Raw genomic sequence first — 14,642 nt, forward strand, 5'->3', positions numbered from 1 at the left:
TTAGAGTTAGTACTACTCTAATACAGGACTAGTAAAGGGTTAGGGTTAGTACTACTCTAATACAGGACTAGTAAAGGGTTAGAGTTAGTACTACTCTAATACAGGACTAGTGAAGGGTTAGGGTTAGTACTACTCTAATACAGGACTAGTAAAGGGTTAGGGTTAGTACTACTCTAATACAGGACTAGTAAAGGGTTAGAGTTAGTACTACTCTAATACAGGACTAGTGAAGGGTTAGGGTTAGTACTACTCTAATACAGGACTAGTAAAGGGTTAGGGTTAGTACTACTCTAATACAGGACTAGTGAAGGGTTAGAGTTAGTACTACTCTAATACAGGATTAGTAAAGGGTTAGGGTTAGTACTACTCTAATACAGGACTAGTAAAGGGTTAGAGTTAGTACTACTCTAATACAGGACTAGTGAAGGGTTAGAGTTAGTACTACTCTAATACAGGACTAGTAAAGGGTTAGGGTTAGTACTACTCTAATACAGGACTAGTAAAGGGTTAGAGTTAGTACTACTCTAATACAGGACTAGTGAAGGGTTAGAGTTAGTACTACTCTAATACAGGACTAGTAAAGGGTTAGGGTTAGTACTACTCTAATACAGGACTAGTAAAGGGTTAGAGTTAGTACTACTCTAATACAGGACTAGTGAAGGGTTAGAGTTAGTACTACTCTAATACAGGACTAGTAAAGGGTTAGAGTTAGTACTACTCTAATACAGGACTAGTGAAGGGTTAGAGTTAGTACTACTCTAATACAGGACTAGTAAAGGGTTAGAGTTAGTACTACTCTAATACAGGACTAGTGAAGGGTTAGAGTTAGTACTACTCTAATACAGGACTAGTAAAGGGTTAGGGTTAGTACTACTCTAATACAGGACTAGTAAAGGGTTAGAGTTAGTACTACTCTAATACAGGACTAGTAAAGGGTTAGAGTTAGTACTACTCTAATACAGGACTAGTAAAGGGTTAGAGTTAGTACTACTCTAATACAGGACTAGTAAAGGGTTAGAGTTAGTACTACTCTAATACAGGACTAGTAAAGGGTTAGAGTTAGTACTACTCTAATACAGGACTAGTGAAGGGTTAGAGTTAGTACTACTCTAATACAGGACTAGTAAAGGGTTAGAGTTAGTACTACTCTAATACAGGACTAGTAAAGGGTTAGAGTTAGTACTACTCTAATACAGGACTAGTGAAGGGTTAGAGTTAGTACTACTCTAATACAGGACTAGTAAAGGGTTAGTACTACTCTAATACAGGACTAGTAAAGGGTTAGAGTTAGTACTACTCTAATACAGGACTAGTGAAGGGTTAGAGTTAGTACTACTCTAATACAGGACTAGTGAAGGGTTAGAGTTAGTACTACTCTAATACAGGACTAGTAAAGGGTTAGGGTTAGTACTACTCTAATACAGGACTAGTAAAGGGTTAGAGTTAGTACTACTCTAATACAGGACTAGTGAAGGGTTAGAGTTAGTACTACTCTAATACAGGACTAGTAAAGGGTTAGAGTTAGTACTACTCTAATACAGGACTAGTAAAGGGTTAGAGTTAGTACTACTCTAATACAGGACTAGTGAAGGGTTAGAGTTAGTACTACTCTAATACAGGACTAGTGAAGGGTTAGAGTTAGTACTACTCTAATACAGGACTAGTGAAGGGTTAGAGTTAGTACTACTCTAATACAGGACTAGTGAAGGGTTAGAGTTAGTACTACTCTAATACAGGACTAGTAAAGGGTTAGAGTTAGTACTACTCTAATACAGGACTAGTGAAGGGTTAGAGTTAGTACTACTCTAATACAGGACTAGTGAAGGCCCAGTGCACTACTTTTGTTTAAAAAAAATACTAAATGTATTTCAGTGTTTACCAGCATTTGTAACTTGTAAGATCTGATAATACTTGTGGAATATAAAAATGCTTGCTTAATATATGTTTTGCAGTTTCTTGAAAAGCTTTGCAAATGTAATTATTTAAATGTGAAAACTGAAATGGTCTATTCATTCCTTTTCCATCTTAGTAGACGCTCTTATCCAGAGCAACTTACAGTAGTGAATCCATACATTTCTATACTTTTTCGTACTGGTTCACCGTCGGAATCAAACCCACAACCCTTAGTATTTAAAGCGCCATGATCTAACTGAGACACATCATCAGAAACCACTTGATGTCTCCATGTACTCAATTACTGTATTTTACATTGTTATATCGTCATGGTGATAGAAAGTCTACAGGTACAAACCTAGGTGACCAGCCTATGTACAATACAGTAAGTGGTTTGTAAAGTACGTGGTTTGGTTTAAGTGGTTTGTAAGAATGGTAAACTAATGCTGCACAGAAATAGGTTGTATTCCATGTTATTTAATTGAATGTAAATGTTTGAGGACACGGTTTCGTTATTTCTGGATTCCATTAGAATGACATCACAGAGAAAGAGACAGGGTTTTGTTCTTTCTGGATTCCATTAGAGATGACATCACAGAGAAAGAGACAGGGTTTTGTTCTTTCTGGATTCCATTAGAGATGACATCACAGAGAAAGAGACAGGGTTTTGTTATTTCTGGATTCCATTAGAGATGACATCACAGAGAAAGAGACAGGGTTTTGTTCTTTCTGGATTCCATTAGAGATGACATCACAGAGAAAGAGACAGGGTTTCGTTATTTCTGGATTCCATTAGAGATGACATCACAGAGAAAGAGACAGGGTTTTGTTCTTTCTGGATTCCATTAGAGATGACATCACAGAGAAAGAGACAGGGTTTTGTTCTTTCTGGATTCCATTAGAGATGACATCACAGAGAAAGAGACAGGGTTTTGTTCTTTCTGGATTCCATTAGAGATGACATCACAGAGAAAGAGACAGGGTTTTGTTCTTTCTGGATTCCATTAGAGATGACATCACAGCGAAAGAGACAGGGTTTTGTTCTTTCTGGATTCCATTAGAGATGACATCACAGAGAAAGAGACAGGGTTTTGTTCTTTCTGGATTCCATTAGAGATGACATCACAGAGAAAGAGAGAGGGTTTTGTTCTTTCTGGATTCCATTAGAGATGACATCACAGAGAAAGAGACAGGGTTTTGTTCTTTCTGGATTCCATTAGAGATGACATCACAGAGAAAGGGACAGGGTTTTGTTCTTTCTGGATTCCATTAGAGATGACATCACAGAGAAAGAGACAGGGTTTTGTTCTTTCTGGATTCCATTAGAGATGACATCACAGAGAAAGAGACAGAGTTGTGTTCTTTCTGGATTCCATTAGAGATGACATCACAGAGAAAGAGACAGGGTTTTGTTCTTTCTGGATTCCATTAGAGATGACATCACAGAGAAAGAGACAGGGTTTTGTTCTTTCTGGATTCCATTAGAGATGACATCACAGAGAAAGGGACAGGATTTAGTTCTTTCTGGATTCCATTAGAGATGACATCACAGAGAAAGAGACAGAGTTTTGTTCTTTCTGGATTCCATTAGAGATGACATCACAGAGAAAGAGACAGGGTTTTGTTCTTTCTGGATTCCATTAGAGATGACATCACAGAGAAAGAGACAGGGTTTTGTTATTTCTGGATTCCATTAGAGATGACATCACAGAGAAAGAGACAGGGTTTTGTTCTTTCTGGATTCCATTAGAGATGACATCACAGAGAAAGAGACAGGGTTTTGTTCTTTCTGGATTCCATTAGAGATGACATCACAGAGAAAGAGACAGGGTTTTGTTCTTTCTGGATTCCATTAGAGATGACATCACAGAGAAAGAGACAGGGTTTTGTTCTTTCTGGATTCCATTAGAGATGACATCACAGAGAAAGAGATAGGGTTTTGTTCTTTCTGGATTCCATTAGAATGACATCACAGAGAAAGAGACAGGGTTTTGTTCTTTCTGGATTCCATTAGAGATGACATCACAGAGAAAGAGACAGGGTTTTGTTCTTTCTGGATTCCATTAGAGATGACATCACAGAGAAAGAGACAGGGTTTTGTTCTTTCTGGATTCCATTAGAGATGACATCACAGAGAAAGAGACAGGGTTTTGTTCTTTCTGGATTCCATTAGAGATGACATCACAGAGAAAGAGACAGGGTTTTGTTCTTTCTGGATTCCATTAGAGATGACATCACAGAGAAAGGGACAGGATTTAGTTCTTTCTGGATTCCATTAGAGATGACATCACAGAGAAAGAGACAGAGTTTTGTTCTTTCTGGATTCCATTAGAGATGACATCACAGAGAAAGAGACAGGGTTTTGTTCTTTCTGGATTCCATTAGAGATGACATCACAGAGAAAGAGACAGGGTTTTGTTATTTCTGGATTCCATTAGAGATGACATCACAGAGAAAGAGACAGGGTTTTGTTCTTTCTGGATTCCATTAGAGATGACATCACAGAGAAAGAGACAGGGTTTTGTTCTTTCTGGATTCCATTAGAGATGACATCACAGAGAAAGAGACAGGGTTTTGTTCTTTCTGGATTCCATTAGAGATGACATCACAGAGAAAGAGACAGGGTTTTGTTCTTTCTGGATTCCATTAGAGATGACATCACAGAGAAAGAGATAGGGTTTTGTTCTTTCTGGATTCCATTAGAATGACATCACAGAGAAAGAGACAGGGTTTTGTTCTTTCTGGATTCCATTAGAGATGACATCACAGAGAAAGAGACAGGGTTTTGTTCTTTCTGGATTCCATTAGAGATGACATCACAGAGAAAGAGACAGGGTTTTGTTCTTTCTGGATTCCATTAGAGATGACATCACAGAGAAAGAGACAGGATTTTGTTCTTTCTGGATTCCATTAGAGAGCACATCACAGAGAAAGAGACAGGGTTTTGTTCTTTCTGGATTCCATTAGAGATGACATCACAGAGAAAGGGACAGGATTTTGTTCTTTCTGGATTCCATTAGAGATGACATCACAGAGAAAGAGACAGGGTTTTGTTATTTCTGGATTCCATTAGAGATGACATCACAGAGAAAGAGACAGGGTTTTGTTCTTTCTGGATTCCATTAGAGATGACATCACAGAGAAAGAGACAGGGTTTTGTTCTTTCTGGATTCCATTAGAGATGACATCACAGAGAAAGAGACAGGGTTTTGTTCTTTCTGGATTCCATTAGAGATGACATCACAGAGAAAGAGACAGGGTTTTGTTCTTTCTGGATTCCATTAGAGATGACATCACAGAGAAAGAGATAGGGTTTTGTTCTTTCTGGATTCCATTAGAATGACATCACAGAGAAAGAGACAGGGTTTTGTTCTTTCTGGATTCCATTAGAGATGACATCACAGAGAAAGAGACAGGGTTTTGTTCTTTCTGGATTCCATTAGAGATGACATCACAGAGAAAGAGACAGGGTTTTGTTCTTTCTGGATTCCATTAGAGATGACATCACAGAGAAAGAGACAGGGTTTTGTTCTTTCTGGATTCCATTAGAGATGACATCACAGAGAAAGAGATAGGGTTTTGTTCTTTCTGGATTCCATTAGAATGACATCACAGAGAAAGAGACAGGGTTTTGTTCTTTCTGGATTCCATTAGAGATGACATCACAGAGAAAGAGACAGGGTTTTGTTCTTTCTGGATTCCATTAGAGATGACATCACAGAGAAAGAGACAGGGTTTTGTTCTTTCTGGATTCCATTAGAGATGACATCACAGAGAAAGAGACAGGATTTTGTTCTTTCTGGATTCCATTAGAGAGCACATCACAGAGAAAGAGACAGGGTTTTGTTCTTTCTGGATTCCATTAGAGATGACATCACAGAGAAAGGGACAGGATTTTGTTCTTTCTGGATTCCATTAGAGATGACATCACAGAGAAAGAGACAGAGTTTTGTTCTTTCTGGATTCCATTAGAGATGACATCACAGAGAAAGAGACAGGGTTTTGTTCTTTCTGGATTCCATTAGAGATGACATCACAGAGAAAGAGACAGGGTTTTGTTCTTTCTGGATTCCATTAGAGATGACATCACAGCGAAAGAGACAGGGTTTTGTTCTTTCTGGATTCCATTAGAGATGACATCACAGAGAAAGAGACAGGGTTTTGTTCTTTCTGGATTCCATTAGAGATGACATCACAGAGAAAGAGACAGGGTTTTGTTCTTTCTGGATTCCATTAGAGATGACATCACAGAGAAAGAGACAGGGTTTTGTTCTTTCTGGATTCCATTAGAGATGACATCACAGAGAAAGGGACAGGGTTTTGTTCTTTCTGGATTCCATTAGAGATGACATCACAGAGAAAGAGACAGGGTTTTGTTCTTTCTGGATTCCATTAGAGATGACATCACAGAGAAAGAGACAGAGTTGTGTTCTTTCTGGATTCCATTAGAGATGACATCACAGAGAAAGAGACAGGGTTTTGTTCTTTCTGGATTCCATTAGAGATGACATCACAGAGAAAGAGACAGGGTTTTGTTCTTTCTGGATTCCATTAGAGATGACATCACAGAGAAAGAGACAGGGTTTTGTTCTTTCTGGATTCCATTAGAGATGACATCACAGAGAAAGGGACCGGGTTTTGTTCTTTCTGGATTCCTTTAGAGATGACATCACAGAGAAAGAGACAGGGTTTTGTTCTTTCTGGATTCCATTAGAGATGACATCACAGAGAAAGGGACAGGGTTTTGTTCTTTCTGGATTCCATTACAGATGACATCACAGAGAAAGAGACAGGGTTTTGTTCTTTCTGGATTCCATTAGAGATGACATCACAGAGAAATGGACAGGGTTTTGTTCTTTCTGGATTCCATTAGAGATGACATCACAGAGAAAGAGACAGGGTTTCGTTATTTCTGGATTCCATTAGAGATGACATCACAGAGAAAGCGACAGGGTTTTGTTCTTACTGGATTCCATTAGAGATGACATCACAGAGAAAGGGACAGGGTTTTGTTCTTTCTGGATTCCATTAGAGATGACATCACAGAGAAAGAGGCAGGGTTTCGTTATTTCTGGATTCCATTAGAGATGACATCACAGAGAAAGGGACAGGATTTTGTTCTTTCTGGATTCCATTAGAGATGACATCACAGAGAAAGAGACAGGATTTTGTTCTTTCTGGATTCCATTAGAGATGACATCACAGAGAAAGAGACAGGGTTTTGTTCTTTCTGGATTCCATTAGAGATGACATCACAGAGAAAGAGACAGGGTTTTGTTCTTTCTGGATTCCATTAGAGATGACATCACAGAGAAAGAGACAGGGTTTTGTTCTTTCTGGATTCCATTAGAGATGACATCACAGAGAAAGGGACCGGGTTTTGTTCTTTCTGGATTCCATTAGAGATGACATCACAGAGAAAGAGACAGGGTTTTGTTCTTTCTGGATTCCATTAGAGATGACATCACAGAGAAAGAGACAGGGTTTTGTTCTTTCTGGATTCCATTAGAGATGACATCACAGAGAAAGAGACAGGGTTTTGTTCTTTCTGGATTCCATTAGAGATGACATCACAGAGAAAGGGACAGGGTTTTGTTCTTTCTGGATTCCATTAGAGATGACATCACAGAGAAAAAGGCAGGGTTTCGTTATTTCTGGATTCCATTAGAGATGACATCACAGAGAAAGAGACAGGGTTTTGTTCTTTCTGGATTCCATTAGAGATGACATCACAGAGAAAGGGACAGGGTTTTGTTCTTTCTGGATTCCATTAGAGATGACATCACAGAGAAAGAGACAGGGTTTTGTTCTTTCTGGATTCCATTAGAGATGACATCACAGAGAAAGAGACAGGGTTTTGTTCTTTCTGGATTCCATTAGAGATGACATCACAGAGAAAGAGACAGGGTTTTGTTCTTTCTGGATTCCATTAGAGATGACATCACAGAGAAAGAGACAGGGTTTTGTTCTTTCTGGATTCCATTAGAGATGACATCACAGAGAAAGAGACAGGGTTTTGTTATTTCTGGATTCCATTAGAGATGACATCACAGAGAAAGAGACAGGGTTTTGTTCTTTCTGGATTCCATTAGAGATGACATCACAGAGAAAGAGACAGGGTTTTGTTCTTTCTGGATTCCATTAGAGATGACATCACAGAGAAAGAGACAGGGTTTTGTTCTTTCTGGATTCCATTAGAGATGACATCACAGAGAAAGAGACAGGGTTTTGTTCTTTCTGGATTCCATTAGAGATGACATCACAGAGAAAGAGATAGGGTTTTGTTCTTTCTGGATTCCATTAGAATGACATCACAGAGAAAGAGACAGGGTTTTGTTCTTTCTGGATTCCATTAGAGATGACATCACAGAGAAAGAGACAGGGTTTTGTTCTTTCTGGATTCCATTAGAGATGACATCACAGAGAAAGAGACAGGGTTTTGTTCTTTCTGGATTCCATTAGAGATGACATCACAGAGAAAGAGACAGGATTTTGTTCTTTCTGGATTCCATTAGAGAGCACATCACAGAGAAAGAGACAGGGTTTTGTTCTTTCTGGATTCCATTAGAGATGACATCACAGAGAAAGGGACAGGATTTTGTTCTTTCTGGATTCCATTAGAGATGACATCACAGAGAAAGAGACAGGGTTTTGTTATTTCTGGATTCCATTAGAGATGACATCACAGAGAAAGAGACAGGGTTTTGTTCTTTCTGGATTCCATTAGAGATGACATCACAGAGAAAGAGACAGGGTTTTGTTCTTTCTGGATTCCATTAGAGATGACATCACAGAGAAAGAGACAGGGTTTTGTTCTTTCTGGATTCCATTAGAGATGACATCACAGAGAAAGAGACAGGGTTTTGTTCTTTCTGGATTCCATTAGAGATGACATCACAGAGAAAGAGATAGGGTTTTGTTCTTTCTGGATTCCATTAGAATGACATCACAGAGAAAGAGACAGGGTTTTGTTCTTTCTGGATTCCATTAGAGATGACATCACAGAGAAAGAGACAGGGTTTTGTTCTTTCTGGATTCCATTAGAGATGACATCACAGAGAAAGAGACAGGGTTTTGTTCTTTCTGGATTCCATTAGAGATGACATCACAGAGAAAGAGACAGGGTTTTGTTCTTTCTGGATTCCATTAGAGATGACATCACAGAGAAAGAGATAGGGTTTTGTTCTTTCTGGATTCCATTAGAATGACATCACAGAGAAAGAGACAGGGTTTTGTTCTTTCTGGATTCCATTAGAGATGACATCACAGAGAAAGAGACAGGGTTTTGTTCTTTCTGGATTCCATTAGAGATGACATCACAGAGAAAGAGACAGGGTTTTGTTCTTTCTGGATTCCATTAGAGATGACATCACAGAGAAAGAGACAGGATTTTGTTCTTTCTGGATTCCATTAGAGAGCACATCACAGAGAAAGAGACAGGGTTTTGTTCTTTCTGGATTCCATTAGAGATGACATCACAGAGAAAGGGACAGGATTTTGTTCTTTCTGGATTCCATTAGAGATGACATCACAGAGAAAGAGACAGAGTTTTGTTCTTTCTGGATTCCATTAGAGATGACATCACAGAGAAAGAGACAGGGTTTTGTTCTTTCTGGATTCCATTAGAGATGACATCACAGAGAAAGAGACAGGGTTTTGTTCTTTCTGGATTCCATTAGAGATGACATCACAGCGAAAGAGACAGGGTTTTGTTCTTTCTGGATTCCATTAGAGATGACATCACAGAGAAAGAGACAGGGTTTTGTTCTTTCTGGATTCCATTAGAGATGACATCACAGAGAAAGAGACAGGGTTTTGTTCTTTCTGGATTCCATTAGAGATGACATCACAGAGAAAGAGACAGGGTTTTGTTCTTTCTGGATTCCATTAGAGATGACATCACAGAGAAAGGGACAGGGTTTTGTTCTTTCTGGATTCCATTAGAGATGACATCACAGAGAAAGAGACAGGGTTTTGTTCTTTCTGGATTCCATTAGAGATGACATCACAGAGAAAGAGACAGAGTTGTGTTCTTTCTGGATTCCATTAGAGATGACATCACAGAGAAAGAGACAGGGTTTTGTTCTTTCTGGATTCCATTAGAGATGACATCACAGAGAAAGAGACAGGGTTTTGTTCTTTCTGGATTCCATTAGAGATGACATCACAGAGAAAGAGACAGGGTTTTGTTCTTTCTGGATTCCATTAGAGATGACATCACAGAGAAAGGGACCGGGTTTTGTTCTTTCTGGATTCCTTTAGAGATGACATCACAGAGAAAGAGACAGGGTTTTGTTCTTTCTGGATTCCATTAGAGATGACATCACAGAGAAAGGGACAGGGTTTTGTTCTTTCTGGATTCCATTACAGATGACATCACAGAGAAAGAGACAGGGTTTTGTTCTTTCTGGATTCCATTAGAGATGACATCACAGAGAAATGGACAGGGTTTTGTTCTTTCTGGATTCCATTAGAGATGACATCACAGAGAAAGAGACAGGGTTTCGTTATTTCTGGATTCCATTAGAGATGACATCACAGAGAAAGCGACAGGGTTTTGTTCTTACTGGATTCCATTAGAGATGACATCACAGAGAAAGGGACAGGGTTTTGTTCTTTCTGGATTCCATTAGAGATGACATCACAGAGAAAGAGGCAGGGTTTCGTTATTTCTGGATTCCATTAGAGATGACATCACAGAGAAAGGGACAGGATTTTGTTCTTTCTGGATTCCATTAGAGATGACATCACAGAGAAAGAGACAGGATTTTGTTCTTTCTGGATTCCATTAGAGATGACATCACAGAGAAAGAGACAGGGTTTTGTTCTTTCTGGATTCCATTAGAGATGACATCACAGAGAAAGAGACAGGGTTTTGTTCTTTCTGGATTCCATTAGAGATGACATCACAGAGAAAGAGACAGGGTTTTGTTCTTTCTGGATTCCATTAGAGATGACATCACAGAGAAAGGGACCGGGTTTTGTTCTTTCTGGATTCCATTAGAGATGACATCACAGAGAAAGAGACAGGGTTTTGTTCTTTCTGGATTCCATTAGAGATGACATCACAGAGAAAGAGACAGGGTTTTGTTCTTTCTGGATTCCATTAGAGATGACATCACAGAGAAAGAGACAGGGTTTTGTTCTTTCTGGATTCCATTAGAGATGACATCACAGAGAAAGGGACAGGGTTTTGTTCTTTCTGGATTCCATTAGAGATGACATCACAGAGAAAAAGGCAGGGTTTCGTTATTTCTGGATTCCATTAGAGATGACATCACAGAGAAAGAGACAGGGTTTTGTTCTTTCTGGATTCCATTAGAGATGACATCACAGAGAAAGGGACAGGGTTTTGTTCTTTCTGGATTCCATTAGAGATGACATCACAGAGAAAGAGACAGGGTTTTGTTCTTTCTGGATTCCATTAGAGATGACATCACAGAGAAAGAGACAGGGTTTTGTTCTTTCTGGATTCCATTAGAGATGACATCACAGAGAAAGAGACAGGGTTTTGTTCTTTCTGGATTCCATTAGAGATGACATCACAGAGAAAGAGACAGGGTTTTGTTCTTTCTGGATTCCATTAGAGATGACATCACAGAGAAAGAGACAGGGTTTTGTTCTTTCTGGATTCCATTAGAGATGACATCACAGAGAAAGAGACAGGGTTTTGTTCTTTCTGGATTCCATTAGAGATGACATCACAGAGAAAGAGACAGGATTTTGTTCTTTCTGGATTCCATTAGAGATGACATCACAGAGAAAGAGACAGGATTTTGTTCTTTCTGGATTCCATTAGAGATGACATCACAGAGAAAGAGACAGGGTTTTGTTCTTTCTGGATTCCATTAGAGATGACATCACAGAGAAAGAGACAGGGTTTTGTTCTTTCTGGATTCCATTAGAGATGACATCACAGAGAAAGAGACAGGGTTTTGTTCTTTCTGGATTCCATTAGAGATGACATCACAGAGAAAGAGACAGGGTTTTGTTCTTTCTGGATTCCATTAGAGATGACATCACAGAGAAAGAGACAGGGTTTTGTTCTTTCTGGATTCCATTAGAGATGACATCACAGAGAAAGAGACAGGATTTTGTTCTTTCTGGATTCCATTAGAGATGACATCACAGAGAAAGAGACAGGGCAACCATTCTTACAATTACAACAATTGAACCCTGCAAGATTCTGTTCTTAATTATACAACTACATTTGTTGCCAAAGTGGAGATGCTGAATGTTACAGTAGTGATACAATAGTACACTATGAAAGACCCAGTGGTCTACTTTTGTGAAAAAAAATGTTTAAAAAAAAAAAGATAGATATTTTGAAAAACATTGTACATTTTTTGTGTAATTATTCTGCTTTTCCAGGGTTGCTGCAGCACCATCAGAACCCTTACCTCCCGCGGCTATGATGTAGCATTTAGGAGTGAGACACTGTGTCCTCTTACTGTAGGAGTGAGACACTGTGTCCTCTTACTGTAGGAGTGAGACACTGTGTCCTCTTACTGTAGGAGTGAGACACTGTGACATCTTACTGTAGGAGTGAGACACTGTGTCCTCTTACTGTAGGAGTGAGACACTGTGTCCTCTTACTGTAGGAGTGAGACACTGTGTCCTCTTACTGTAGAAGTGAGACACTGTGTCCTCTTACTGTATGAGTGAGACACTGTGTCCTCTTACTGTAGGAGTGAGACACTGTGCCCGCTTACTGTAGAAGTGAGACACTGTGACATCTTACTGTAGAAGTTATTGAGACATTATTGTTAAGTTTACAAATGTCTAGATGATAAAACGTTTCTATGACTGAAACGCAACGGGATAAACACTTGAATGTCACGTAGCCTATTAGTAGGCTCTATTTCTCAGAACCATTACAATGGAGAGCAGCGCATATATTCATGACTGTCCCCAACACAACACAACTTCAAACGGTATTTTATTTACAGAAACGTCAGAGCTGACTGGTGTCAAATATGTCCACATACTTTGACAAAGATCCATCCCCAAACACATTCTAGTCTTTGCGAAAGTATGTGCAAAGGGGAAGCTAGTAATATAAAACATGTTATTATGTGCGCAAAAACAATATGTCTAAAATTATGACATCTATAAACGCATGATCATATCTGGCAGAGAGACACTGAATGACCAAGAAGAAATGGAGCTGAGTGCACATAGGACAATAAATGAATTTCCTAACTGTTGCACATCAAATAAGAGCAAAGAAAACTCCGTGGGGTGACATGGTGATCAACCGGTGAATGCCACTTGTCACACACACACACACACACACACACACAGAGAGAGAGAGAGAGAGAGACCAAGCATCACAGAGCAATATTTAGAACAGTTTTGGCACGGGTAACTGACTTACCAGGTGTCTCTGGAAATTTTCGATCGATGATGTATATGGGCATTACATCCACCAATCAAACGTCCGTCAAAGGTCAATCAGATGCGGGGAGAGAATACGACCTGGAAATCGATATTCGTGAGAATGTGGAATACCTGTTTAGTTTAGTTTATTAGGATCCCCATTAGCTACAGCATATGCAGCAACTACTCTTCCTTTCTTGCTGTCTTTTCGTGGGTTTCAAGCACAACCCGCCTCTCTCTTCCCTTGTTGGCACAGAACGAGCACACAAGCTTATCTCGCCTACCTGTTAACGCCACGAGCCTACAACATCCCCCAGCCAGAGTCCAAGACAGTTGTATTTATATCTATATTGAACGGACGCTTGAGCGAGAAATGTAGGATAGATCAACGGAAAACTCTAATGAGCGGCATGTGAACGTGTGACCTGGCAGTGAAGTTCCCCTGTTACCGGTTACCGATACGTTGCGTCTCTAAAAGGCGGCGTTTAGAAGTGAGCCTGTTAACGAGGCTCGAGCTGCGAGCAGATGAGTAGCGCGCCACCAAGTCGCTCCTAAATAGCTGGGGAGAGCGGTTTTCGCCTGGAGCGAATGGGCTGCCTATACCGCGGTTCGGTCAGACATGCTTGGTGATGGTTGCTTCTTGCCTCTGATGTTGAATGTATTGCTTGTTCAAACTCCCTTATCTCAATGTAAGTTGCAACAAACCCCGGTCAGGGGCAGGCTCAAATTGTATATTGCGCAATGATCTTCATCCTCAGTCTTTGAGGCCTATACTGCCTGGTCTTTATAACAGAGCAATCACAGACACCACACAATAGCTTACACATGCAGACATGAATTTAATCGAGGAATGACAAAGTTGTCACACTGGACACATAGCCCACTTTTAAAACCAAATGTCTGCACAATATACACAAGTCTGAGCTACTATTTCTTAGTTGATAGCAGTTGATATTTTATCTTAGTGATCTTAGTGATACTGTGCCTCTCTTAAAAAACTATAGTTTTGGCAAGTCGGTTAGGACATCTACTTTGTGCATGACACAAGTAATTTTCCATCAATTGCTTACAGACATATTATTTAACTTGTAATTCACTGTATCACAATTCCAGTGGTTCAGAAGTCAGAAGTTTACATACATACATACCTTCGCCAAATACATTTAAACTCAGTTTTTCACAATTCCTCACAAATCCTAGTAAGAATTCCCTATTTTATGGCAGTTAGTATCACCACTTTATTTTAAGAATGTGAAATGTCAGCATAAAAGTAGAGAGAATTATTTATTTCAGCTTTTATTTCTTTCATCACATTCCCAGTGGGTCAGAGGTTTACATACACTCAATTAGTATTTGGTAGCATTGCCTTT

General features: G+C 39.4%; 1 protein-coding gene across 2 annotated transcripts in view; it reads right to left on the bottom strand.

The window, feature by feature from the left end:
* Nucleotides 1-13,968, bottom strand: part of LOC110503425 (neprilysin) — a 171,134-nt gene extending 157,166 nt beyond the window's left edge. The window contains exon 1 of one of the 2 annotated variants that reach the window (XM_090219174.1): nt 13,271-13,968. In XM_090219174.1, the coding sequence (XP_090075300.1) occupies nt 13,271-13,313 (43 nt within the window). In that variant the 5' untranslated portion in view covers nt 13,314-13,968. The remainder of the gene's footprint in view (nt 1-13,270) is intronic. The other variant, XM_090219175.1, reaches the window with a different exon arrangement.
* Nucleotides 13,969-14,642: the final 674 nt, after the last annotated feature.

This window comes from Oncorhynchus mykiss, chromosome 24 (assembly GCF_057628025.1).
Source record: "Oncorhynchus mykiss isolate SJ-2025 chromosome 24, ASM5762802v1, whole genome shotgun sequence".
Classification (NCBI taxonomy): Eukaryota; Metazoa; Chordata; class Actinopteri; order Salmoniformes; family Salmonidae; genus Oncorhynchus; species Oncorhynchus mykiss.